Source organism: Cyphellophora attinorum (genome assembly GCF_001299255.1).
Source record: "Cyphellophora attinorum strain CBS 131958 chromosome Unknown Contig1, whole genome shotgun sequence".
NCBI lineage: Eukaryota > Fungi > Ascomycota > Eurotiomycetes > Chaetothyriales > Cyphellophoraceae > Cyphellophora > Cyphellophora attinorum.
In genome coordinates, this window is record NW_017253229.1 from 543,426 (window position 1) to 568,501 (window position 25,076).

At 52.6% G+C, this 25,076-nt stretch overlaps 8 protein-coding genes across 8 annotated transcripts; all 8 read right to left on the minus strand.

Annotated features, from left to right (window-relative positions):
* Window positions 1–473: 473 nt before the first annotated feature.
* Window positions 474–1,518, minus strand: AB675_430 (uncharacterized protein; the record flags this gene model as incomplete). The annotated part of the gene is made up of 4 exons (XM_018144440.1): window positions 474–851; window positions 908–1,185; window positions 1,243–1,413; window positions 1,473–1,518. The coding sequence occupies 4 exons, from the start codon at window positions 1,516–1,518 to the stop codon at window positions 474–476; spliced, it is 873 nt and encodes a 290-aa protein (XP_018005359.1).
* Window positions 1,519–2,973: 1,455 nt separating this feature from the next.
* Window positions 2,974–5,594, minus strand: AB675_431 (uncharacterized protein; the record flags this gene model as incomplete). The annotated part of the gene is made up of 2 exons (XM_018144449.1): window positions 2,974–3,532; window positions 3,571–5,594. 2 exons carry the CDS (start codon window positions 5,592–5,594, stop codon window positions 2,974–2,976), a joined length of 2,583 nt encoding a protein of 860 aa, XP_018005452.1.
* A 704-nt stretch (window positions 5,595–6,298) lies between these two features.
* Window positions 6,299–7,399, minus strand: AB675_432 (Mesaconyl-C(4)-CoA hydratase; the record flags this gene model as incomplete). Its single annotated transcript, XM_018144459.1, has 1 exon — window positions 6,299–7,399. One exon carries the CDS (start codon window positions 7,397–7,399, stop codon window positions 6,299–6,301), a length of 1,101 nt encoding a protein of 366 aa, XP_018005925.1.
* A 1,368-nt stretch (window positions 7,400–8,767) lies between these two features.
* AB675_433 (G1/S-specific cyclin CCN1) lies at window positions 8,768–9,970 on the minus strand (the record flags this gene model as incomplete). Its single annotated transcript, XM_018144470.1, has 1 exon — window positions 8,768–9,970. The coding sequence occupies one exon, from the start codon at window positions 9,968–9,970 to the stop codon at window positions 8,768–8,770; it is 1,203 nt and encodes a 400-aa protein (XP_018005637.1).
* A 5,817-nt stretch (window positions 9,971–15,787) lies between these two features.
* Window positions 15,788–16,750, minus strand: AB675_434 (uncharacterized protein; the record flags this gene model as incomplete). The annotated part of the gene is made up of 1 exon (XM_018144481.1): window positions 15,788–16,750. One exon carries the CDS (start codon window positions 16,748–16,750, stop codon window positions 15,788–15,790), a length of 963 nt encoding a protein of 320 aa, XP_018005381.1.
* Window positions 16,751–19,541: 2,791 nt separating this feature from the next.
* Window positions 19,542–20,468, minus strand: AB675_435 (Mannose-P-dolichol utilization defect-like protein; the record flags this gene model as incomplete). Its single annotated transcript, XM_018144492.1, has 1 exon — window positions 19,542–20,468. One exon carries the CDS (start codon window positions 20,466–20,468, stop codon window positions 19,542–19,544), a length of 927 nt encoding a protein of 308 aa, XP_018005824.1.
* Window positions 20,469–20,881: 413 nt separating this feature from the next.
* Window positions 20,882–22,926, minus strand: AB675_436 (Aspartate--tRNA ligase, mitochondrial; the record flags this gene model as incomplete). The annotated part of the gene is made up of 2 exons (XM_018144502.1): window positions 20,882–21,386; window positions 21,443–22,926. 2 exons carry the CDS (start codon window positions 22,924–22,926, stop codon window positions 20,882–20,884), a joined length of 1,989 nt encoding a protein of 662 aa, XP_018005551.1.
* An 842-nt stretch (window positions 22,927–23,768) lies between these two features.
* AB675_437 (Capreomycidine synthase) lies at window positions 23,769–24,989 on the minus strand (the record flags this gene model as incomplete). Its single annotated transcript, XM_018144513.1, has 1 exon — window positions 23,769–24,989. The coding sequence occupies one exon, from the start codon at window positions 24,987–24,989 to the stop codon at window positions 23,769–23,771; it is 1,221 nt and encodes a 406-aa protein (XP_018006002.1).
* Between the last annotated feature and the right edge of the window lie 87 nt (window positions 24,990–25,076).

Below are 25,076 nucleotides of genomic sequence, written 5' to 3' on the forward strand. Positions count from 1 at the left end.
GAGATGCTGCTCGCGTCCTTACCGGACCGGTTGACAGGCTCCAGAGACGGGGTCACCATCCGTATCTCAGCAACAGGGTTCTGTTCCGCACAGTTGCCAGGACGAGTCTTGTATGCAGATGATGGTCTTGGTGCAGCAAGATCCTCAGACGGTCGAGGGTCGGACATGGCAAGGACTGCCAGGTTTGCCGGAGAGCATAATTCGACTCGCGCAACGTCGAATATAGTTGCTTCTGCCCTCCAAATGTGCTCTGTTACATATTGTACTTCCGATGACTGTGCACAGGAGAACGAGGTCAATGGTCAAAACACGGATCATCGTTACCAAGCTAAACTCATGTCAAATTACGTACGCCAGGTGCTGCTGTTCTCGGTCTGTTGGGGTATCAAGCAATCGATTCGGCATCAGGTGTGTCGCGTGTGCTCGCTCTTCTGCTCCAAACTTCCACTCTCGTCCAACATGGCTCTTGAGTCTCAGACTTTCTGGTCAGGAGCGACGCCATCGGCCTCGTGGTCAACAGCACCATTGCGACCACTGGTATGGCTGGTGGACTTGGTGACCTCGTCGTAGAAATTTGTGTGACCGTGACCATGACTACCATTTGCCCCAGCTCCGCTCGTACTGCTGCCACCAGCGACACTGCTGCTTGTGATCTCGTCCTCATCCGCCATACGACTCTGGATCGGGGCCAGGCCGTTTCCTCCCGCATAGCCAGAGTGAGCTCCTTGTGCGGCTTTGGTAGCTGCTGGATCGATTGCAGATGATCGGCGACGCTCGGTCGCTGCGCTTGCTACAGCTGCCGCACCGCCCTGATCGGACACAGATTGTCGGTTTCCACGCCCAGAGACAAGCTGTCGAGTGGTCAGCCACATTGAGCTCATTGCTCGCCCAGGAATTGATGACATACCTGGAAGGGATCACTGCTGAAGTTGACAGCACTCATCTTCCGCTCACGAACAGCGAAATCTTCCGCAGGCGTGTTGTAAGTCTCGCCAACACCGGCGGTGTGCACACCAGCCACCGACTTCCGACTGTAGTACGGATCATCTGATGGGTGGAACCCGGAGCTTGCGCTCTTGCCAAATTTTCGAATGTCTACACCGTTGACAGACATTTTGCGCTCGCGATTGTCGTATTCTTCTTCTGCGCTCAATCCGGTGTCGCCGACGCCTTCGAGATGGTGCTCTGTCACGTGAGTCAGCGTATATGATTCAGAGCGGCATAGACCGTGATGCTACTAACTGTCGACCGACTTGCGTCCATAGTACGGATCATCCGATGGGTGCCAGCCAGAACTCGACTTCTTGCCGAATTTGCGAATGTCTACTCCATCGACAGACATCTTGCGCTCGCGGTTGTCGTATTCCTCTTCCTTCGAAAGACCGGTGAGGCCGACATCGCGGATAAACTCATCTGTACGAAGCGCATCAGCGGACCAAGAGCTTGTGAGTGGCTGCGTTGTGATTGCTCACCAGGGACTGGCTTCCGGTTGTAGAACGGATCGTCTGCCTTCGGCATCGCGAGTGACGACTTGGTCCGAGGACCGTGCTATACAAGTTCTGAGCTGAGGGTTCTGCGCTGCTGAAATGACTAGATCCTATATCGCACGCTTTTCAGCACGAAAAGAAGAGACACTGCTATGTCAAGCGAACAGTCAGTAGGCGGAGCAGGGCTGCACAGGAAAGTGTATATATAGTCGTATCGTTTGCAGGTCATGAGCTGCTCACTCTTTAAGGATACGATAGCCCATCTCAAGCCCACAAGATCGGTTACTGGAGCTTACATATCTCCGCAGAACCGCCCAGAGTCATGACTTGACATGGAGGGGAGGGGCTGTCAGGTGTCGGTGGCTTTTAACTTCGATCAACCATTGACTGCAAGCATAGAACGCTAAGGAATTGTAGCGAGCGGTCCAGGTGGTCGGGAGCTTCGTATCGTGCTCCGCACAGCAAGCCCAGAACAGGCGAGCGACTCTTCGAACCCGAGAAGAGTCGTCAAGGTCACGCATTCCCTGCATGGTGAGCAAAGCTTTTCGCTTGTCGTTCGCCAGAGACCTACACGGCGCACGCAAATGCTTTTGAGGCGAGCGCTGGTCCCTGGCCTGTTGAAGCTCATTTCTAGGCCGTAGGCATTGCTAAGCAAGCTCTGTAATGCATCAAGAAGCTCTCTCAAGCTCAAAGATCGTCGCCTGGAGCTCCCTTCTCCATCTTTCCTCCCCCAGCTTTCAAAAATTGGCGACGAGGCTAGCCTCCTTCAGGCTTGCCTTTAGGCTCTAATGACGTCGGCGTACTTGGAGCGGAAGAACGCAAGATCGTTGATATCGAAGCTAATTTGGGAGTGGTCTTACAACGATTTCGGCGGTACCATCGTGTCGTTGAAGCTGCATCATGACAATCTCAGTCCGTTCGAGAGTGCACACTGCGCAAATTGGGCGATCAGTTTCGCCGAGTGTGCATTTCGGCTGGATGTTCTGTATAGGCACAGAGCACGCCCGCGCGGCCAAAGCCGAGGCGAAGATGGGGTGACCAATCGGGCCGACTGGGCTTCAAGATGAGATCGCTGGTGTTGAAATGCTATGATGAGTCGTGGCAATTTGAGGTTGTCGTGGCTTGATGATGTTTCAAGTATGCAAGTGTGCAGTTCGACTGATACAGGTGAAGATCGGTACGGTCTGCGTCGCGCCTCTGAATGACTGTAACAGAAGGACAATGTCTGCGACTTCCCTCTGTGATCGGGTCATGGACAGATTCTGGGCGGAGCATCAAGAACAGCCTGTCATCATCACAGGTCTCAATTATTATCTTTAGCGCTCTTCTCAGCGAAGTGGCGTCGCTTGGGGTATATGTACACAGCAAAGAAATTCCATCATCCATAAATTCCCACGTCTGGCCCTGTGCATCCAGATCTTACGCCATAAGTGCAACGAATATGAAGTATCCGACATGTCTTCGTAACCACCACATGGGCTTAACATCAGTGTCCATTCGAGCCCCCAACGACACCACTTCCAACGCCTAGGCCGACCAGGTGCCCGGGCCCCGGATCACCAGCACCACTCACCACGCCGGCTTCTTTCCCAACAACAGCTGCAAGACCACCATATCCTTCCCTTTGTAGCCTTTCAACCAACAACCTACCCTTCTCTTTTTTCTTAACTCTGATCTTCTCCTCCAAGTCCTCCACCTGGTCTCTGAGCATTTTCCTGCTGTCTTCTAGACCCAACTCAATAAAATCCTGTTCATACTTCTTCAAGTGGTTCGCTTGGAGCTCCAGTTCCTTGATCGAGGCATCCAGTATTGCTGTCGGCGACTTCGTGTCCGGGTGTATGGATTCTCTGAGAAGGGCTAGGGTTGAGGAATGCGGTGGCCCGCCTTGCGGTGACGGTAGTGGGAATGGTGTGTTGGGCATGGTGTTGACACCGTTTGCGGCAGCGTTGCTCATGCCATAGCTCGATTGACGCACCATTCCCATGCCGCCGTTGTTGATGATAGGTGGCAGAGTATTTGCACGATCACCCTGTGACTGACCAATGCTTGAGCCTAGCGAGCCAAGGCGAGGAGAGATGCTGACCCTCGAGCTGCGATCATCTGGTGGCTGATCATCATGCTGCCGTCGGCGATGCTCTTGACACCGGGTAACAGGGTTGGTCGAATTGCCGAGTATGTATCTATGCCTTCCAGATACTTGGCATGGCTAGACATGTCCGGCTCAGGCGTCGGCAGCTCCATTTTGCGCATCGGCGTTGCAGGACTGGTCATCGACGAAGATGCAACCAGAGGCCGCTTGCGTCCAGCTAGCTGACTGACTCCAGAAAGATGACCATTCTCGGAGTGATGCGACTCTCGCCTGCCTCGCTTCTGATCGAACACATTATCGGCAAAGCCGACGTTCTTGCCCCGCGGATCTGCAGCTTTGACCCTCCGCTTGCTGGCGGGCTTCTCGCTCTTCACATATGCAGTACCGAAATGACAACATCGACAATTGCACAGCTCCTTGCATTTCGGGCACGTCCATAGGCCGCTATGCCGGATCACATCTCCGGGGTTGATGTCGAAATGCCGAAACAGACCTCGGTAGCAGAAGAACGCTGTACATTTGTCGCAGCGTCGTCCCTTCCACTCGGGATGGTCTATCCGACACAGGTGGCACAAGCGTGACGTCTGCGACTGCCTTGCGAGCATAAGATCGTTTACCGCTGTACCCAGGGTTTTCTTGCCTGTCTCTTGAACATGCTCCTCGGGCTGGAAGCCCAGAATCTCTCGCGCTCGATTGAGGATTCTCGTACATTGCTCGGGAGGCACAATCTCCGCCCAAGCGTAAGCGTGCGATTGCTCACACGATCGGCCATTGAGATAGCACAAAAGACATAGATCAAAATCAGTGCACTGCGTGCATCTCACATGCCGGTTCCAAATAGCCGTGCTACAGAAATTGCAGGTCGCGATAACCGTGGGCTGTAGCGTAACTACGCTGATCGGTGTAGCCACTGGAGAGTCGATGTGTTCATCGTGCACCATCTGCTTAAATAATCTTGACAGCAATGGCAGGTCCGGAGGAAGAGCCAGTGCCTGTTCAGAACGCAGATTCTGGTCGTCCTGTAGAAGCGACATCATCGCGCACGCCAAACTCAGGTTCGTCCTGGCCAGATCTGGATGGCACAGCCTGTTAAAGCTAGGCTGGACATTCTGAAAGCCCACCTCGAGTGACAGCGGATGCAGGATGTTCCAAACCATTTTCGTGCACAAGGTGCTTGGATTCCAGATCTGGTGTGCTGTTGCAGGTGGGAACAAGACCAAGTCGCCCACCTTTTGGTTGTATGCATACAGTGGAAAGTCGACCTTGAGCATCTCGTCCGTACTCAAGTTGTACCAGTCCAGGTGTGGACTCACTCCTTTCGCCGAGAGAAAAGCGTCGTACTTCTTCTGAGAGTCGAAGTCTGTGCCTATGCAAACGACCGGCCTCTCATCGTCTGCCACCTCAACCAAAAGATTCAATGCCACGGTGCTTGAAAAGCATCTGTGGAAACCACTGCTGCTCCCCTCTGACCCAACATATGCCATCATCACCTCACTGCGCGCACATGGCGGCAGCCATTGGAAAAGATCCAGTCTTCCACTCCACTGCACCTCTGTCGGCAGCACCTCCTCGCACTGGTCCAGCCATTCTCTCGGACAAGGCAGATCCCTCGCATATAGATTTTGGAACTCCTGAAGATTCTGTCGCGCACTGTCCGCAAACTTCCTCAACGTGAACGACAAGTCCCTGCCCGTACTGCAATTCCGTATAGGTATATTCTTCTTTGTGCTCAACTCGATCAGCCTCTCGATCCCAAATCCTGGCTGCTGGCCATCACTAGGATTGCCCTTCGGCCACGAATCAAGCTTGTCAAAGTCGGAGATCACGAAAGGCTGCCCCGTCTGCAACCGGTTTTGCAGCCAGTGTGAGAAGGGGAGTGGGAGGCCCTCGACATCGACTTCGCGTTGGATATCGAGAATGCTGAATCTCGGAAACTGCACAAAAGGTTTGCCGAGGTGCAACAATAGCTCCGCAGAAGCGTCTGGCGCGACGGTGAGGGAAGGAGTGGGAGGGATCATGCTGACGAGGCAGCGGGTCTCCCTACATGGTTTGCAAGTCGCATCTCTTGCTGTGTGTGAGGTTGTGAGGTGCGTATGCGAATTGATGCGATTGCGAGATTGAAGAGTCTGCGGAAGTTGGGGCACCCGCGGTATGATGAAATGTGGATTAGTTCGCTGCTTGGCTTGGGCGGGGCCCCCAAATTCGATCTTTCAGGGCTTCGTCCAGGAAGCTCGGGATGCTCAACAAACCCCAACCTGAATCTCGCCGGTCAAGGGACTGGATTAGCTCTTTGTATCTAGCAGCGTTGCAGAAAGGACGCCGCCCCACTCCCAGCATCTACTCTTGATCCCGAGGAGGTCCCAGATGCCATGTAAGCAGCATCAGGAAAAGAGGCAACGGCTGCAAGATCTTTTGCCGAAGAAGAGCCAAAATAGATGCTAGTCTAGTGCTCGCATCGCATCGATCAATCGCGTAACCAGGAGACAAGCCTATAGGCGGACGGAGATGCCACCGCTCTCTCAATGTGGCCACCGGGCTCGTGAAAGGGGAGCAGGAGATAGAGAAGAGGGAGGCAATGCAACCCGTGTGAATCAGACGCAATCTCAACAATTGCGCAGAGTAGTGTTACAGCGCTGTGCACTGCTTGATTAGCAGGAGTTGCTGGCAAGCTTGTGCACAGGCACTAGAAATGCACACAAACAGATCTCATCTCTCGTCATCCTCATCCTTGCCAAGTGGATACAGTGCCCTTCATGCATTTGGTGCCGTCGTTAGACCGCACTTCAACCTGCGCATCAGTATGCTGGCCTAGAGTTCCGGCATCCAGTAGCACCCTGTATGGTTCCCCTGCGTAGACAGGACTGGTTGCGCGATAGTCAACCTTGCGGGGATATATGATCTCGTCTCTGGTCTTGCCTAATCCTTGCTTGACACTCTCGTCCCGCCACAAATCGAGCATGGCGATCAGGTTTAGTGGCCCGTGCACAACGATATTGCGATGCCCTTCAACTTCGGTCGCCCACGGCTTATCGTAGTGGATGCGGTGACCGTTGAATGTCAAGGCTGACATACGGAACAGCTGCAGCTCGTCCCGGTTATATTCTCGAACGATTTTACCCTGATCTCGTTCGTCAAGTTCTGCTTGAGAGAGTTCCGTTGGTTTCTTTGGGCTAGTCGCCGGTTTGGATGGATCCAATGCCTCTCGGAAGACCCAGTTGCGACGGTCGATTAGGCATAGATTGCCCTTGCTGTCGTGGTACTCCTTTTCAACTCCCACGACTAACATAGCGTTGCCATCCTTCATCACCTTGGGCACACAACTTAAGAGCTTGGTCGTTTCTGTGACAGTATCGCCGACCTGCAGGAAGTGGTTTTGTGCGCTGGCAGGATCCGCCCCTGGCCACTCCACGGACCCCCCAGCCCACATGCGCCGTAAATGGTGCATCCGGTTGAACGACGCATCCGTGCCATCTAACCCGAGAATGCCCGGGAGCTGTGCAGGTGTGAAATAAATCCAGTGATACGCAGGTGGAATTGGTGTTCCTTGAGCAGGTTCGGCTTCTTCGAGACTTTTAGCCAACAATGATGAACCCGGCCAGAGATGGGGTCGGTCCAGTGTCAAAGAAAACAGTCGAAGTTGATTTGCATCAAGCAGCTGCTTGCGCGAAAAGGTCTTGCCATTTGCGAATTTGGACAAAAAACTGTCCGCTACAGCCTGAGGATCGGTTTGCTGTAACTTTGCTGCTGACGAGAATCTGCTTCTTAGGATTATAGGGGCATTGCTGATCTTATACGCTGGTCGTACAGCTCGTACACACTTCATTGTATTGGGACTCTTGGTAGCGTTACCCTGAGTGATATGCTCGAGAAAACGCGCAAGGCCGGTACCCATGCAGCAATGACTTGGATTAAGTAGGCAGAGTGGTCGTCATAAGCATTTGCATCACGATTCTCGAGCAACGAAAGCGCGAAGGGACTGGACAAGCGTCTTGAACTTGAATCAGTCGACTTCCAGCTCCGAGGCAACTCCCCGGACTCTTCCCCAACTCGTCTCCGAGAATCGGCACTGTCTGTTTCGAGCTGCTCCATTTCGAGAACTGATCTCGGAGAGATCCAAGAAGCGTCTCGAGGTTCGCTGAACTTCCGAAGCCACTGTTTGGCAAGGTTGAGGCACATTGATATGTTCTGATGCGGTGACGAGCCCTCTTCACGTGCATGTGTTCACGATACGCACAAGGAAAAGCCAGGAAATGCGGGTACAAGTGGCTAGGTAGTGAACCTCTCAACTCGCAGGCATGTAACTGATGAGGCACACTCTCCTCGAGGATTCGGTGACGAATTCTGATCGAGGACGTCTGCAAAGTCCGCGAGATAGGCGACCACTCGTGAGTGATTTCCACTCGGAATGCGATACAAGCTTAACACGACTCACGCCACTAGCAGAAGAACCGTGCTTTGAATTTAGTGATTCCAGCTTAGCGCATGGCGGTGACCAAAGCGTGTTCTCGGCGCTGCAGGGAGACGAAGAGGAAATGAGGTATGTGTGAGGCGATGTCAAAAACTTCGTCACCGCGAATGAAGCACGTGATCACCCAAGTGCCACTGCCAGCGAGGTTGGCAAGATGAGCCAGCAACGTCTTCGACTGCTTTGGTGGTAAAGTTTTGTACCATTGTAGATTTGGTTGATCAGATGATACATCTGACCGCTATCTAGAATACACCCCGAGCAACCTATACCGGCAACCGCTGTGACGAGATCATGCTCCACGTCTTGCATGTGGCACAGCTCTCTGCCATGCTCTTTCGCTGTTCTGTCCTGCTCGCACGCTGGAACAATCAACACTTTGAATTGCTCGCAGCCCATCCTCGCATTCCGTCTAGAATAGAAATAGTAGATTTCCTCCACGCCGATATCAGTCAATTTTGTGGGAACGGGTCTTTGCTCAGACAACCTCTTTCATATGTAGAGCCATCCTCGGGCTCCATGTGCACAGGCGAGCGGATAAATCGACATACTTTTTGGAATTAGATTCGGATTTCGCTCCATCTTAAATTAACGACTGTCGCTTGCGATGCATCTAAATCAGATAGACATGAATAGAAATTCCGATGATACAGGGGTATCGAAGCGGTATTGTTGAGAGGCCACTCCAGTGACCGTGTGTCGTCCAGCGATCAACGAGCTTTTGGCCTAGTACGCTCCAAAATTCCACTGCGAGCCGTTGTGGTACTGTGGAAGACCAGTGAACTCAAATTGTTGTGGACCTGTGGGTGTGGGCGTTGGGGGCATGAAAGCGTGTTTTGGCACTCCCTCGTCAGGCGTGATTGGGGGAGTGTAGAGACCGTGAGCAGAAACAGCGGTCACCTGGTTCTTCTGTGGGGTAGAGAAAGCATTGAAGTAGCCAGTGCTGTTCCCCTTCGAGAAGGCGGGAGGTGTCAGATCGTACACTGGTGTCGGTGGTGCCCTTGCCATCATTGCTTTGTGCATGACGTAGGATGATACCACCGAAGAGACGTTGAAGTGTCTTGCTGAGGAATATTTGCGAGAGAGAATGTTGGACGGCTCGCCCAGCTTTGCAGACAAATCAGCGAAGATTGTCCTGTCGTACTGATGTGCCCAATCCACTTGTCGGATCTGTGGCCTTCGGTAGATGTCTCGGGCAAGGGCCAGCGCGGACAGAGCGAGGGACGACGAATGTCTAGACACGAATTCGCGGTGGTATAGAGCGATCTCGAGGATATACAGTGTCAGACTCTCCACTTCTGGGTCGGGTACAGAGTCCTTCATGGCCATCTTAAGAAAGGCGTCGGCGGTGGGATGACCAATGCTCCAGCCCAGAGTCGAGAGCACGTGCCACTCCATCTGAAGAAACATGTCATCGTCGTAAAGCGAACAGCACATCGACTTCAATTCCTTGATCGTGGGCACCTTCTCCTTCTTGTCTCCGTATTTGGCTGCGATCAGTAGAGCTGCACAGCCAACAAGTTGGTAGTGACGCTTGTACACTACACGCTTCGAGCAGTATCGGTCGAGTAAGTTGATAGTCAAGAACAGTGTTTCGGGAAGTAGTTGGAAGGCGGAATGAGCCTCGACAAGGAAGTCGAGTAGGTATGGCCGCATGAACCACTGTATCTCAGTCTGGATGTCGATAGAGTCAACGTCAGGTAAACTCTCTGCATCCATGCGAAGCATGTGCTCCAGCATGTCTTGTCCATACTCGTCGGAGTCTTGTCGGGATAGTTCCTTAGCGAGTATTGATTGGCGTTGACGAGAAACTTCTCTTGCGTGCTCCTGCTGCTTCGCTCGTGAATGTGCTTCGATGATATCCGCAGACTCTCCACTCTCATAGCCGCTGTCGTTGGATCCGAACGAGGTTACTCTTGTGAAAGACATCTTGTTGTCGAGTGGTTTGTGTTGTATATTGGTGATGAGCTTGGCAAGGGTCGAAGGAGCGTTCGATTTAAAGGGCGACGGACTTTGAATGAATGACTGTCGTTGGACGGTGTGTTGTCAAATGAGTGTGTCTTGAATGAGTGACTAGTGTGGTGATGTAGATCTGGAGGTGGCCAGGTCCTGGATTAATGAAACGGCGTGCGAGTGACTAAATTATGGATCAGCTCATGGTCGAAATGGGATCGCAAAGGCACGTACCTGCCGTACAGGGGGAAGAATGGAACGACGTCAGAGAGTTTGAGGAGATGGGATCAGCTCATCTGGGCCGGAGAATGACCAGGACGAGGGTTGGGGAGATGAAGGTCGAGTGAACGCCTCCACTTCGATAGAGCTCGGATTCAGGGCGAAGAATGCAAGCTTATTAGCTGCACCGACACCTCGGAATATTTGAGCTCTGGACGATGAGAATCAGCCACCATAGGAAATTGCAAGACTGCTGGAACGCTTACTATTCTGGAGCACAATATACTCGTACAGGAGTGAATATTGTGTTAGGCCAGGTGGTATATTACCAATCGTGAGCACTGAGCCTGATGAGAGCTAAGATTCTGGCGTCGAGGGATTCTGATAAGACGGGCTGTTAGTCGATTGCTTGCACTTGTGCAGGATGGCCTCTTGAGTGAGGGAATGGGTCAAATTATAGAGTTCTGTGGACGTCTTGCGAAGTGGTATGCCCAGTGCTTATTATCACGAAGAGGTTGGCGGGGAGTCGTGAATGACAGCAGTCGACGACATCCTTGCAGAGTCAAAGTGGCCGGAGCTCAGCGATGAGCGTGCTTGTAATTCACTGAAAAGGCGTTGAGGATCCACGGTAGGCGTCTATGCTTAAAGGCTGGATCTTAACCCCTTGATACCCTGTTGAAGTCGAGCTTGTTCAAAATTCGTCCTATTCGTCCAGCCGTCATCTTCTCCAGTATTTTGTGCCTTTGCTCGCATGCCTTCATCTCCTCTTCCACATCTCGACCACCGAAGGAGTCAAGGGCACGAGGATATCGAGCTATTAGGTACGTGCAGTTGCCAGGGAGCATATTCGAACCGTGCAGCAGATCGTGGAGTGGTCGTCAAGATCGTTCCGGCGAAGTCGAGTCCAGTCCAGCATGGTGAAGAAGTTACGTGACTGAGAGGAAGATTGGCTCTTACCTAGCAAAATTCTCTGGCACAGCAGCAACAAGGAGCAGGCAGACAGCTAACCGGAGAGCCTGCAAAGAGAGATGACGTGTTGCTTGAAGACAGAAAATATTACAGATCTCGCTCAGACAGATTCGACGGTATAAGGCTCGAATGGCAGAGGACGGTTGAAGGAGGAGAGGTCGTGACCGTCGAAGGTAACCTTTATCCCGATAGGATTGGCAGTTCACCTTGGCTAGGACAACGACTGGAGGAGAGGATCAGATAGAGGAAGACCTGGGATGAGGGTCTTCTCGGCGGGTTGAAGAAGTGGTCAAGAGGGGATAAGGAGAGGATGATGGGTATAGGTAGGATGTGAAGATGAGCAGATGGTGGGAAGCATGGTAGGCCAGGCGAGCACAGCTGCTTGCTGGAGTCCTGCTGGCAGCAGGTCAGGAAGGAGCGGTTGATTGGCGTAACTGCCAAGTGCAGGGGTTAGCCGAAAGACAAACAGGCAAGACCCCAGTCCCGGTATTGAGATGGTTCTTTTGGATTGCCTGGTTCCCAATCTTCTAGGTACGCCTCGACGCCTGTCATGCCCATATCAGGGTTTCATCTGCACGACGCTTCTGCTACGATTATTGTTCACCTTCAGATATCTTGAGGCAGACATTCCACCACATCGCTGGTCATCTTGTGCAATCTGCTACACATGCAGCATGCTCCAGGAACGAAGTCCCGATTGCAGCTCAAACCTGCAGTCTGGAGACCTCTGACCGAAGATGGTTTCGCTGGCGGGCAACTCGCAGCCCACCAACGGGTCAGTGGTGACCTCAATTCGCACACTTTCCCCTTCGGCTTACCTCAGGTACGCTCTACTTTTATTTACGCTTTTTCACGCATGGGTACCTGGCCCTACCGAAAAGCGCGTTCTTCGCGTTCGATTGGATCTGGTGCTTGTCGAGTCCCTGTTTTTGCTACAGACTATGCTACCTCTGCCGCCTCTCGAGCCCTTGACTCGTTATCAGCATGACGGCGCCCCTCGCACTGTGGAGAGCTGGAACATCGGCATCAAACCTAACACTCAGCGTTCTCCCAGCCATTTCGATATCAGATTGTGCGTGTCGAGCACGTCACACGAGCCATGTAACGAATCAGTCGTACAGGTGCAGCTGGCCCTTAGCTAACCTCCGGTCCGCAGGATGCAGATCTGTGCTCTTGGCTCCAGGCTCGTATCAGAACGTTCAGGCGATGCAGGCTTGCACAGGCCTGGTAGTCACAGGCCTGAGCACTGGGCACCTGCAGAGTAGCTCGGTCAATACAGAACTGACAGCTGCAGTCATGTCGTTTGATCTAAGCTGACAGCAGTCTTCACAATTTCACCAGCCTAGAGTGCAATCGAACGGGACAAACGACTATATGGTCGAGCTTGGTGTGACCGTGCTTCTAGAACGCAGCCAGCATACAAGCCATCGTCGACTACAGGCACATGTTGCAATAGCTGTATGTTTCAACATCAGGGCACCAGAATGACGAGCCGATGGTTCGCGTGGAAAATGATGCCATTGGAGCATGCCCTTGCCCCGGAAATCTGTCTGTGAGACACCGACAGATCTGCAGGAGTTGCTTTTTGCCCATCACCTATTCGGATTTGACCCTGTGTGCCCCGAATTTAGTCAATTACGAGGGTCTACCGAAGCGTATAGAACTTCTTCGAGATGTCCATATGCGTCTATCCAGAACGTTTCGAAGACTATCGTCTGCAGCTTCTGTCTGGCCGGTGTGTAACGCAGACGTGTAACGACACACCGACAAGTCAGAACAACAGCCAGGATGGATGGCTCGTAGAGGGATCTCACGTGAATTCAAGTTCGGCCATGGCCTTCTTGGGCTGATGTGGCCCACCAACGAGTCTCAGCCTCTGCCTTGAGCCGAGATCACGCTGAGGAGCAAGTCGCGTCTGCACGCGTTTTTGGTTTAATTGCTGGCGCCGAACGTGCTTTGCCCTGAGATATCAATCTCCACCGGCCCTGCTCCGCGCCTGTTCTGGCTCGTCTTGTTGTGGCGGAAGCTTTTGCCTATCGTTTGATGGTGCATTTATTTCATTGCACCAGCTCATATGGTTCGCGCTCGTGCTTCCCACAGTCGATGACACAATAACCTCTGTGTTGGCAACCTGCTGGACGCGAGTCGGCAACGGACATCCGCCAAAGAAGGACAAAGTTTTTCCCAGTTCCTTAGGTATCTCCAACAAATCTGCGGGCTACTCTTGCGCCAGGAGTTGCCCTGCTGCAGGATGTGGCTGGAGACAGAGAACTAGAGGCGCAGAAACTTCGACACACGACTTCTTTCTCCGCTCTCACGATCAAGATATGAAGTCGGTATAGGTGACGATGTAGCACATGCCAGCTCCACTGACTATCAGAGAGCATCATTAGCAGCAGCAAGACCACTGCAGACTACGGCAGCAAAAAAACTCCTTGCAGCAAATGTAGCTGACATCCGCCACTACCGCCAATTCTCCTGAGATCTTAGCCACAACAAAGATCCAGCATTACTCCGCCGTCCGGCAGGGCATGCAGCATCGCTTGCTGTTTCCATTGTTCGTTTCTGCAGCTATGATATCAAGGCACATGCAGCCGAATTCAAGGTCGCGATGTCCCGCCCCGCCTGCTATCTCCACCACTCGGTCGCGTTTGACAGTTGAGGGGCCTTGACGCGTCCGCAATCCTAAACAATGACTTGACAAGTGTTTCCAACAATCAACGTCGAAGAAAACTGCTGGACCGGAGATGTCGACGTCAATATCGGCTTGACGTCCGCTTGTCTCCACGCCGGAACTCTGACGCCTAGGGTCGGCGACTACGAATGGGTCAAGAAAATTTGAGTAATCTTGAGTTTGCCTTTATCAATCCCTCGACACAGTCGGGGCGGCCCTTGAGGGAAGTATACTGCTTAACACAGAGGCTCATGCGAACATTGTCCTGGCCCATTACTGTAACGACAATTGAAGTACAACTACTAGTCATGATGTCTGGTCACTTGTGGCCAGCCGAGCACCGCCGCCGAGACCAAGCGCAGGCCATATCTGTGACTTGATCGTGGACGTTCGGACCCTCGACGCTCTATCCATTATCTCCCATCCCTAGTCCGCCCTTATCTCGTCTGGGCGAGACATTGATGATCCAGACACTCCTTGGGAGCGATGCGGAAGGCTCAATCCAGGTAAGAAGGAACCAGAATGCCACAGCCATGGTCCGGCCATTCCATGTAAGCTCGACGAGGATTCCTGCCAGTCTATGCCCCACATACTATGTCTGAGCGAGATGCTCACCAGGCCATATGACGATGCGACAGTATGCGTAATGTCGACTGCTGTACAACATTCACAGGCTCACATTATTAGTGACGACTTCTGTGTTCCACTGTACCAAGCAAGAATCCACGCGTCTGAGCAGGCACAGGTTTCGAAAGGACCTTCCATTGTTCCCGTCCCATCCCTCCGTCTTGAGCCAGATTAACATGTATTGCCAATCGTTGCGTTGGGCTTCACGTGCCCAGCACGTCGTTCTCAGCTGTTGGAGGCTGCCATGACCGAGGCTCTACTAGTTCCATGTGTCGGAATTGAGTGTGATCAACGACCGCCAGGGCAGTACGGGCTACTGCAGATGAAGATCTCACTGCCATTGCTGGCTGAGCTGGTGAAGGGCTCCATTTGGACGAAGAAGTCGGTTGTTTGGAGAGTAATAACTGCCCAGGTGGATTTGTGCCTCGATACAGTGGATCTTGTTACAGGATAAGTGCGTCTCTTCCTGACTTTGTGCTGCGTTCAAGTAACGTATTGGAGCTTTGCTTCAACAGATACTTCGGAGTGAGGGCAGGTGCCCTATATATACACATATTCATCTTACGAAGAAGGTAGGCAGAAGGCGAGGGCGATTTCGACGTCCAGGCCACCCTTCGCTCACATATTCCGTATACGGCAATCACCAACGAAGCAAAACTCTCACAAAAGACCATCCAGTCAGCGTTGAGGCATTTGCTCATCTTCGCTGCGAGCACGACTTACAATTTCATCATGTTAGCGACGCGACAGAACACTTTGCTGGCTACACGCCCTGTCATCATGTCGGCGCTCTTGCGTAGGCCCAGACTGGAGCACTATCAACGCGTATGCCATTACGACCATGCGTATGCCGCTACGACGATCTGCACGCCGTTATCACTGTGCAGCTATGCGTTACACTAAGCGATTCCACTGGACAATGAACGTTAGGAAAAGAAAGAGGCAAAGTTTACCCGGCAAGTACAAGTTCGAGCATCTGGAGGGTTGGTATTCGCATTTATATTGCTTCCCGGCAATTCACGCAGTAAACATTGATGTTGTACATGTTCTCGATTCTGCGTGCTACGACAGCTTGTTCCTTCCCAACTAGAAGCTCTATCACCACCAATTCAGATTCACCACCCATAGCGGCTTTCTCAGAGCTCGCAACCCCGCCATCCGTCAGTCTATATTGTCATCCCTAAATGTTTTCGCTCCGTATGATGTACCTCCCTTACAAGACTTGTAACTTTAGGGCGACGTGTATCCTCGTACTCAACGAACACGTAATGAGCCGTGAGATGCGCGGTCTTCGTAAGGTCGTCTCACCAGACAAGGATGAAACCGCAGGACTTCTTCAGGAAGAGCTGCTGCTTGTCTGCGACCATGGTCATCGTCTTCTTCATTCTCGCAGTGGATTTGATGACTCGATCAGTGCCGATGATTTGATGGAGCATCGGAAACGGCTTCTGCTCGGAGATGCCACGCTTATGTTGATTGATGGAGCCGTGTAGAATCTTGTGCATGGCCTGTAGCTGTGATGATGGACGCGTTGCCGGGTGTCGACGACCTTTATTGTTCTTCTTGCCTGTGGGTTCAGGGCGTGCAGACTCAGTGCGCTTGTTGCTGTCAGCACATGGACCACCATCGTCATCTCGTGGACCGTCACCACCACCATCTGCCGCCGGCCGACGTGATGGACCGTGTAAGCCAACGCCGATGGTGCAAGACATGATGGCTGCATAGCCCTGAGATCGCTCTCTCTTCACCAATGAAATCCCGTTATGGGTCGGCTGGGTCCTATGCTGGAATATCCAAATCATGTTTCCGGAATGATAGCGGGACAAACGATCTCCTTCTGGCTCCAGGTAGATTCGTGGGCGATTGTCGTCTTCGACGAAGATCCCCAGGCGCAGATCGAAACCTTCTGGAGCATTCCACAGGTAGAATATGTGTGCTAGGTCGGCAGGCTTGTAATCTTCACCGTCAGCGGCGACAGCAGATGTCTCAATATTGGTAACGTTATGGTCCGCTCCTCTCGGGCTGATGACTGTGCTTGCAACCTGTTTGAGGGCGTCCACGTCCGGTTGCTGATAGTGTTTGAACTGTGCATTGTGGCTCATGGCGGTGATGATTGCATTGAGACCAGTGCCCGGGGATTGGAGCCAGTAGTCTTCGCTGCCATTGGGGTACTCCTGGTTGAAAAGACACCGAGCGTGGGCTGCGGCATCATGGACGCCCGAACGAGCATCTGCAGTCTGCTGTTGCTGGATGCGCTTGTCAGGCATGACGGTGGTGTTCGATAAGCAAGATGATTGGACCAAGTTGCGAAAGGCGAGCACGGATGTCAACTATGACGAGATGGGGCGTGCTTAATTGACGTTGCTGATGAGCCTTCTGGTGCTGGGTATGAGAAGTTGTCGTGAAGTGGAATTGTGTGTTGAGTGTGCATTGGGGAATTCTCAAGATCCAGGAAACAAAAGCTGTTCTCTTATAACGTCGAGCGCCATGGTGTAGAGACGATACAGGCATGCAAATCTGCTGCTAGACATCTTGACCATGTTTGGACATGTCTTAGGGAAACGCCTGCAAAACTCACTGTCGACACCTTGTCTGAATGCACACCTGGGCAGGCTGTAGACTCGGATAGAGACCGATGTTGCAGTCCTCCGAGACATGAAACAAAGAAAGCACAAGTCGAGACCATTTTCCAGCCAGAATGCCCGCGACATGGCTCAGACTGGCAGCGATTCATCTGTCCTGGACTCAAGGCTGGTTCGTTTAGATGGCTCCTCAACAGAACCGGAAAGTAGACAATGTCGCGGACGTGACGGAACGTGTGCGTGAGGCCATGCTGGAACATCTGAGATGCCTGGTGACTGAGTGCGCGCAATGTCTATGCTTTTCCGAGACTATGTCTGCGATAGTAGATTCTGGATGGCGCAGGCAACATCGTCTTCATTCCGCCTGTCCGTTGAGTAACCAGAAGGAATCACCAGAGGCCAGACATCGATGTCTGTGGCGATAGAGTAGATTCACTCCAAGCAGTTCCCAAGAATTTTGGACCTGTTCTTCACAAAGGTTTCAGAACATCAGGCTGAGGCGTAGCCGATGTAGCGAACAACGTTTTGATGCTCACTTACTAGGCACTTCGTGTATCCCCCAGGATGTGGTGACCGGCCACGGCTTCGCGCAGACCCTCACGACCAAGTCTGGATTCCCAAACCAGCAGCACCAACACCATCCCTACCCGACACTCTTGCCGCAAGCTGCCTCCTTTCCAGCAACGGCGACCTGCCTCTCGACCGGTCCCGCAAATCTGGAGTGCTCTTCTGCGAACTCAATACTCCCAGATAGGGTGAATTCATACCCGGACTGACCACTCTCTTACGATTCGCGTGCCTCTCATTCCTCGCCGCCAGCCTATTTAACCGCCACTCATTCGTGTCCGGATTAACAACCGCACACTTCGGACACAACAGCTCCGTTGTATCCGCATGTCTCAATGCCGTAGCCGTGCTGTTCTGTCCATCTGCGATGCACCAGCGCTCAATCCAATATCGTAGCCAGCCATCCTCGCGTCTCAGTCGCCAGATTTCTGCAACGCGCCCAACAGACTCGCGCGTGTATTTCTCCGAGACGTGGCGCCAATGGTTTGAATCTATAGAGCGGAATCGCCCGCAGTCAGGACAGTAGCGTAGTGACAACGGGATCCAGCCGCGACTTAGACGACGAAAGAAGTGCTCGAGGCGGTAGACGCTTGGTGGCTCGCTAATGATGTAGTCGAGATGTTCGTTCTTCTCGGAGAACAGTAGTAGTTTGCGGCAGCTCAGGGCGAGAGTTGAACGATCGAGGACATCGAGTTGGTCAAAGATGAGGTCCAGAACCTGGGTCGGCAGGCGGAGCAGCCGCGATGTCTGTCGATTTTGGGGTTCAGTAGGACTTGACGAAATCTGTCTGCTGGTTAGTGGTCGTCGTAGGGCATAAGTAGCGAGGACACAAACCGGTGCAGGTACTTTCATGAACGAACGAAACATGGTCTTGTTGTCAACGGTGAGCACATTCTTCGAAGTCCAGAAGACGAGGTCTAGCGATAGCTGGGAGCTATAAGCCCACGAGACAAGGATACAGGAAGAGATCTCGCTAATGCTTCAGGTTCGGTCTCCTGGTCAATCGCTGAAGCCGGGATCGATTTCAGCCTACCTTCGTGGAAACTTACATTACCATCAATCACGGGCAATATTGCAGCAGCGAAGCCGCGTACGCTGTGCACGCTGTGGGCTCATGTTCGAAGACATCTCGATGTCGATCAATTGAGATTGAATGGTCTTCAAGAGGAGCATTTTCTGGTAGCATCGCCTGCTCGCTCTCCGGCAGGATGGATCCTAGCTCTTAGCTTGGTATTAATGGAGGCCGCCGGCACTTTTCAAGTATCCGCAGAGGATCTCAGAAGGACCAGTGTGGAAAGAAGTGTATGAGCAGGGAGGAGCGGAGACCGGGTCAGCTGCCGTTGATTCATCGTGTCAGCTTCAACACTGGTCGTGTCAATTGCTCAGAGGTATTGTATTCGTGTGATGACAATGGCGTTGTTCCCCATATGATGCTCTCCAGAGCGCTGTTCGACTCCGAACGTCTGGGGCGTCTGAAACAGTGGCAGCAGTAGCTCAAGTAGCGAACAGACCATCGAAGTCTGAAGAACACCCACAGGGATGTGGGGTGTCTGCAACAAGCCCCTGGAACCCAGGCGTTTTCTGCTCCCACGAGCGATGGAGTCTTCCACAGTCGTTCAATTCTCGGAAAGCACTCGACAAATTATTGGAGATATGGGCCTACGTAGTAGAAATGAGATGAGCTGAGGAAGAGATTCTGTATGCTTCGTGCCCACCTAGATGAGATCCAAATTGCGTGTGACCGCATGGCGTCAGAGTGACTGGCAGCAACGGCAGTGACGGCCTGTTACCGGAGCATATGTAGGCAAGTGGATGCGATCTGTATCTAAGAGGCAACTGCCATTGTTATGAAATCGAAAGACTCATCGTCCGGAGCTCACGGGCTACTGAGTTGCGCAACTCGCGGCTGTCAACCACGTCTTCTTCCGCTGGTAGGCCGAGCAGGCGACGAGCCTGTTGCAGTGCCCAGACCTTTGATTTTCTCCTCCGTAGCCATCCCTGCGGTCCCCTTTTGAAGGACAGCCTGCTTCTTGACTCCAACCTCCTTGCCATGTCCAGCTGTAGTAGGACTATTCCAGTAGTACACCATCTGCGCCGCCAACACAGCATTCAGCGTGAAGCCCGCAATGAAGCCATACAAAATCAACTTATCGTCCACCTCCTGCAGCGTAGTGAAGATTCGGCTCAGACTCCCAGCTAGATAGTTGAAGACCGCGAATGCCGATAGCTGACCAGTACCGCCTTGCTGCCACACAGTGTAGATTTGCGGCAGCTTGCTTGCGATGCTCAGCAATCCTCCACCGGCCTGCAGACTGGTCATCTGGCTCTGACTGACAATGTCGGTCCCCAGCAGCGCATACACCGCGCTTCCCACTGCAGCCACAAACGCGCCCGCCTGAGTAGCTTTGCCCGAGTACCACAGGATCAACACGCTGATAATGACATCTTGCACAAGAATCAGCGACACCTCGCCATACGTGCTGAACGGAAAGCCGCTGCGCACGTTGTACGCTAGATTGATCAGGAAACTTGCGGTCTCAAGGACGTAGCTGGGGAACGAAAGTCCTTCAGCGGACTGCGAGCGCGCGAGTTTGATGATCTGTGGGATCTTGACTACCGAGGCGGCGGTGATGATCGCGATTCCGAGCGCTTTCGAGATGGCTAGCGAGAGGCATTCTGGGTGGGTGAGGACATCGAGGTTGAGGACAAGGGTTCTATGGCAGGTTGCGCCTAAAAGGGTCGAGAGAGCATTCTGGGCGGGCGCCGGAAGATTCGTGGTGATAGGAAGGATAACAGGCTGGAGAGGATTGAGGACGAGTTTCTGTAATTGCTCCATAGTGTAGACAGAGCAAGAGCTTGAGGTCGCAGTGTGTGCGGACGTTTATGCAAAGGTAGGGAGGATTCAAGGGTTGTAAGGACATCGACTAACCGCGCACCTAGGTACGACGCGAAATCCTTGGCACGATATTCAGGTGAAGCACACATCAATAAAGCGCTCAGCCTCAAAGTGAAAGCACATGTGCACCGTCACCACAATACACAATCCGATTTCCACGGCAGCTTACAGTCAACAGGATGAGCAAAAACAACTACTTCCTGGAAGAAGCGCAACGCGTGATTTGTACTGAAGTGATCCGTTCTTTTCCTTGCTCAACATTGAGGGCTTCAATAGAAGCAACTTTTATACATGGTACAGCAATGCCTGCAATTCTTGCATGCTTAGTTAATGCGGGGTATCATCTATGTTCTTCATGCCTTTTGAGAGATCTTGATGTCTGAGCCTGCTGTAGGCTCCGCTGTCACTTCTGTTGCTGAAGAGTCTGGCGCAACAGAGAGATGGTAGGTCTCCAGCTGCTCCCTCGTCATGGGCGATGGTGATCCAACGAACCGGTCCTCACCGCTACCGCTCTTCGGGAATGCGATAACATCTCGAATGGTAGCCGTCCTGGTCAGTATTGTCATCAGGCGATCGAAACCAAAGGCGAATCCAGTATGAGGCGGACAGCCATCACCCAGTGCCTTCAGAAGATGGCTAAACTCGTTGATTTTTCCTTCCGGCAGCTTGAGAATGTCGCGAAGAATATATTCTTGCGCACTGGCTTGGTGAATACGCCTTGAGCCACCTCCAACCTCGATGCCATTGATGACAAGATCGAAATGATCGCCAACGACGTCCAACGGGGCGGTTGCAAGTTTGTCGAGATCCTGACCCGGAACTGGCGACGTGAATGGATGATGTGTGGAGCACAGGCCGCTTGGAGACTCATCACCATCCGACGCGGCGTGAATAGCGGGAAATTGTCTACCCACAAAGGAGCGATGATATTTTTGTCGACTTCGTGAACATCGGCTGCTATTGCAGCATGGAAAAGATCTTTCCGTAGATCTCCCAATATAGTTGAGCCGCCACGCACGCGGGCATTTGGCCTGCTTTGGAGTACCAGAATGTCGCCAGCCCTGAGATGCAACGCCTCAACGAATTTCTCCGCAGCCTCGTGGCCGAACGCCGCTAGGCCCTCAAGTGGTTTCCGAGGATTTATGACCGCTATGCCAGGCATCCCGTCTGGATTCTGGCTGTATCTCAGACCTGCGGGTGAATCCATAAAGTCACGGATAAATTCCTCCGAAACTTCTGGTCCACCAGTGCCTTTGGCGGCTCTCGGGTGCTTCAGACGCAGGGCGAAGGCCTCCACGATAGGCTCTTGCAAAGAAGTCATCATACCCTTCAGACTTTGCGGTATCCAGTCTTCGACTCTGTGGATTGTGCCCTTTATTCTCAAGTCTGGTTTGTCACTGCCATGATAGCACATAGCCTCATCATAGGATAGGGATGGTATGTTGTGCGTCGGCTTACCCAACAACGGCAATCGGTCTTCATTATCGGTCCTGTTTGTTTTGCGAGCGTTGCCTTTGGCTGCATCTTTGTGCTTGATGGTTCTCGGGTTTCCATTGGTGTCGTCGCTGATCCCTTCGTCAGTGCTATCGTCTCGTCCCTCCCCATCTGCGTACGGGCGGCGTATGGGAGGGTGGTCCAGTGGCCAGGTAAGGTTCCAGCTCTCGGCGATTCTGTTGATAAGTACCGTGATGACGTTTCGCACCTGGGCCGGACCGCTAAAGGCCATCTCAAGGTCCAATTGTGTGAATTCGGGCTGCCTGTCGCTTCGAAGATCTTCGTCGCGGAAGCACTTTGCGAATTGGAAGTACCTCACGACGCCAGATGCCATAAGTAACTGCTTGTATTGCTGAGGACTTTGTGGCAAAGCATAAGCCATGCCTTTGGATCTGGTCGGTACAATGAATTCTCTGGCGCCCTCTGATGTGGACTTGAAAAGCAACGGGGTCTCTATCTCGTCAAATCCGAGAACAAATAAGACCTTTCTGAAGAGCGCCAAAGCTCGGGATCGTTGACGCAGGTTATCGCGCAGTCTGTGGTCAGTTCTGAAATGCAGATGTCTCTGCTCGGGGCCAAAATCAAAGCCATGCTTCGCGACCAGGCCTTGTGGCACTGTGTTCAACGGCTGGAACTGCTCAACGACAAGTTCGTAGTCATTGATGTATTCGACCTGCCCAACATATGGATCAGGTACCGCAACCTTCTGGACCTTCTGAGGATATTTGCGTTGCCTGAGATACCCAGCGAGCGATACAGGTGTATGCGGACGGATGTTGCTCAGTTCTTTCATTCGCTCGGTGTGCTTTTGGTCTTGTGAGAGTGGCGACCCTGTACCGTTGTCGTCGGGCTCGGGAGAAGACTCAGTCCCCGGCTCGAACACTGCCTGGATGGAGTAGCTCATCAAAGGGTCGACGACGGTGCAGAAGCTGACGCTTTCTGAACCACGTCGTACCGATGTTACGTAGCCTGGAAAGTGGTATAGCCTGTTGTGCGGCGGTGGGCCCTTTTCGAATCGCTGATGCTTCTGGGCCCCAAGCGCGTGCCAGCCCGTGTATCCGCGCACATTGTGTATTTTTCGTTGAGTATCCCACGCGAGCTCTTCAAGGCTGGCTCTTCCCTCATCATGTGCCGACAAACGAGCTGTGCGCGTGGTGAATGTTGCGCGGTGAACCGCCAGGTGTGGACGATCTATGAGGCAACATGTCCGACAGCGTCGGGTCCCGAGCGATGCGACGAGCTTCCTGGGCCTCAAGGACCGGTGCATAACAGACGAAGTGGGCTAGATGACTGAGCCGTATGGCAGGCACGCTGATGCTCAACCTGCACATATATTTGAAGCTTAGCGACGACCATTGTCGATCTGGCCGTGTTGTCCACCGTAGCCCGCATCGCTGCCAAAAATTATAACCAACAGTCTCTGGATCTCGTCTTCTCTTCCTTCCCTCATCCTTCCAAGTTTTGAACAAGTGAGTTGGCCCATTCCCGTGTCTCGCGAAGCAACATGTACTGACAGATTTCCGCAGATGATGAAAGCCTAGTGTGTAGCGGATGAATCATTCCGCCTTGTGGCAGCCGTCCAAATCCTCCCCATTTCTGGGGCTCAAGCGATCTGGCGTCTGGCACGGGGATGTGAAGCATGATATCTGCGTTCGGCACAACCCATCTTGTTACTTCTACGAACGCGATGAAAGGCATCTCTGATCCACTTCACTTGGAAGCGATATTTTGTTGCTCGACATTGAATCACTTGGCCGCAACAGCTACGTCGGCGAATTCATCCTCCATGAACTTTGCCAAGGCAGCGAGTCCTGCTTTGACTTGTTTGGGATCAAGTCCTACTCCGGTGCGTACATAGCCTTTGAAGTGTTCTCCATCTCCAAAGCACTTGCTGCCAGGAATGAGGCAGACCCCAGCTTTCTCCTGCAGCGCCAAACAGAATTTGGCATCATCGACCGGCTTGCCCATCTTGTGGAATCTGACCATCGCGGTTGTTCCTGCCACCGGCTTCACCCACGAGCATGCCCATGCGTGCTCATCAATGAAATTCTGCCAAGCCTCGACGTTCTGCTTGCAGTACTGGATGTTCCGTGCCAGCAAGGCGTGGATACAACGTTCGCTCAATGCCTCTGCCGCAACCGCTTCGTTCAATTGCGAGACAGTCGTTGTTGTATAGTAGCGCATCTTGAAGCATTCTGCAATGATATGGGGATCGCGCGAAACGATCCACCCGGCTCGTATGCCTGGCAGTCCATATGCTTTGGACATGGTACCAGACACCACGACCTTTTTATAGCCCATGTTCACTGCAGAATTAGGGAAGTCATCGTCCGACGGCAAAATCCCGTGGAACAGTGGTCGAAAAGCTTCGTCGCAGAAAACGATTATGCCCTTTTCTTGAGCAAGTTCAATGATCTCCTCGAGCTGAGATTTCGGGATGATTGTCCCGCTCGGGTTATTTGGTACGTTGATGATGATCATCCTTGTATTGTCTTTGATCATGGTCTTCAGCTCCTCGATGTCCAATTTCCACTTCTTCGATGGGTCGGTCTTCCAGAGAGAGACCTCGACGCCCTGCGAGCGGGGAACATCATACAGCTGTTGGTAGGTCGGATATTGGCAGACTACATGATCGCCGGGCCCGAGCAGAGCGGTGAGAACAATGTTGTTCGCGTCGATACCGGCATTGCATGTAAGGATGTCATCTCTTGTCACGCCTTGTGAGCGGGCAGAGTATAGAGCAGCTAAGTTGTCTCTCAATTGATGACCGCCTCTCATAGGACTGTTGTAGTTTAAATTGATTAGATTGAAGTCGAGCGCTTCTCGTGTCTTCTCGCTATGTTCCGAGATTTCGATGAGATCCTTTATGGACAGTGTCGCGGAGGCAGTCCCAGCAAGGTCGTGCGGGGCATCATGAGCATGGTCGTCGAACCATGCCGCGACCTCGAAGGGAGGTATCTTGACCATGATGGCACGCTAGACAGTCTAGAAAGATGCGAGATGGCTGTGTGGTTTGTGGCAGCTACAATGTCATGTTCGGCTGACGCATTTTCG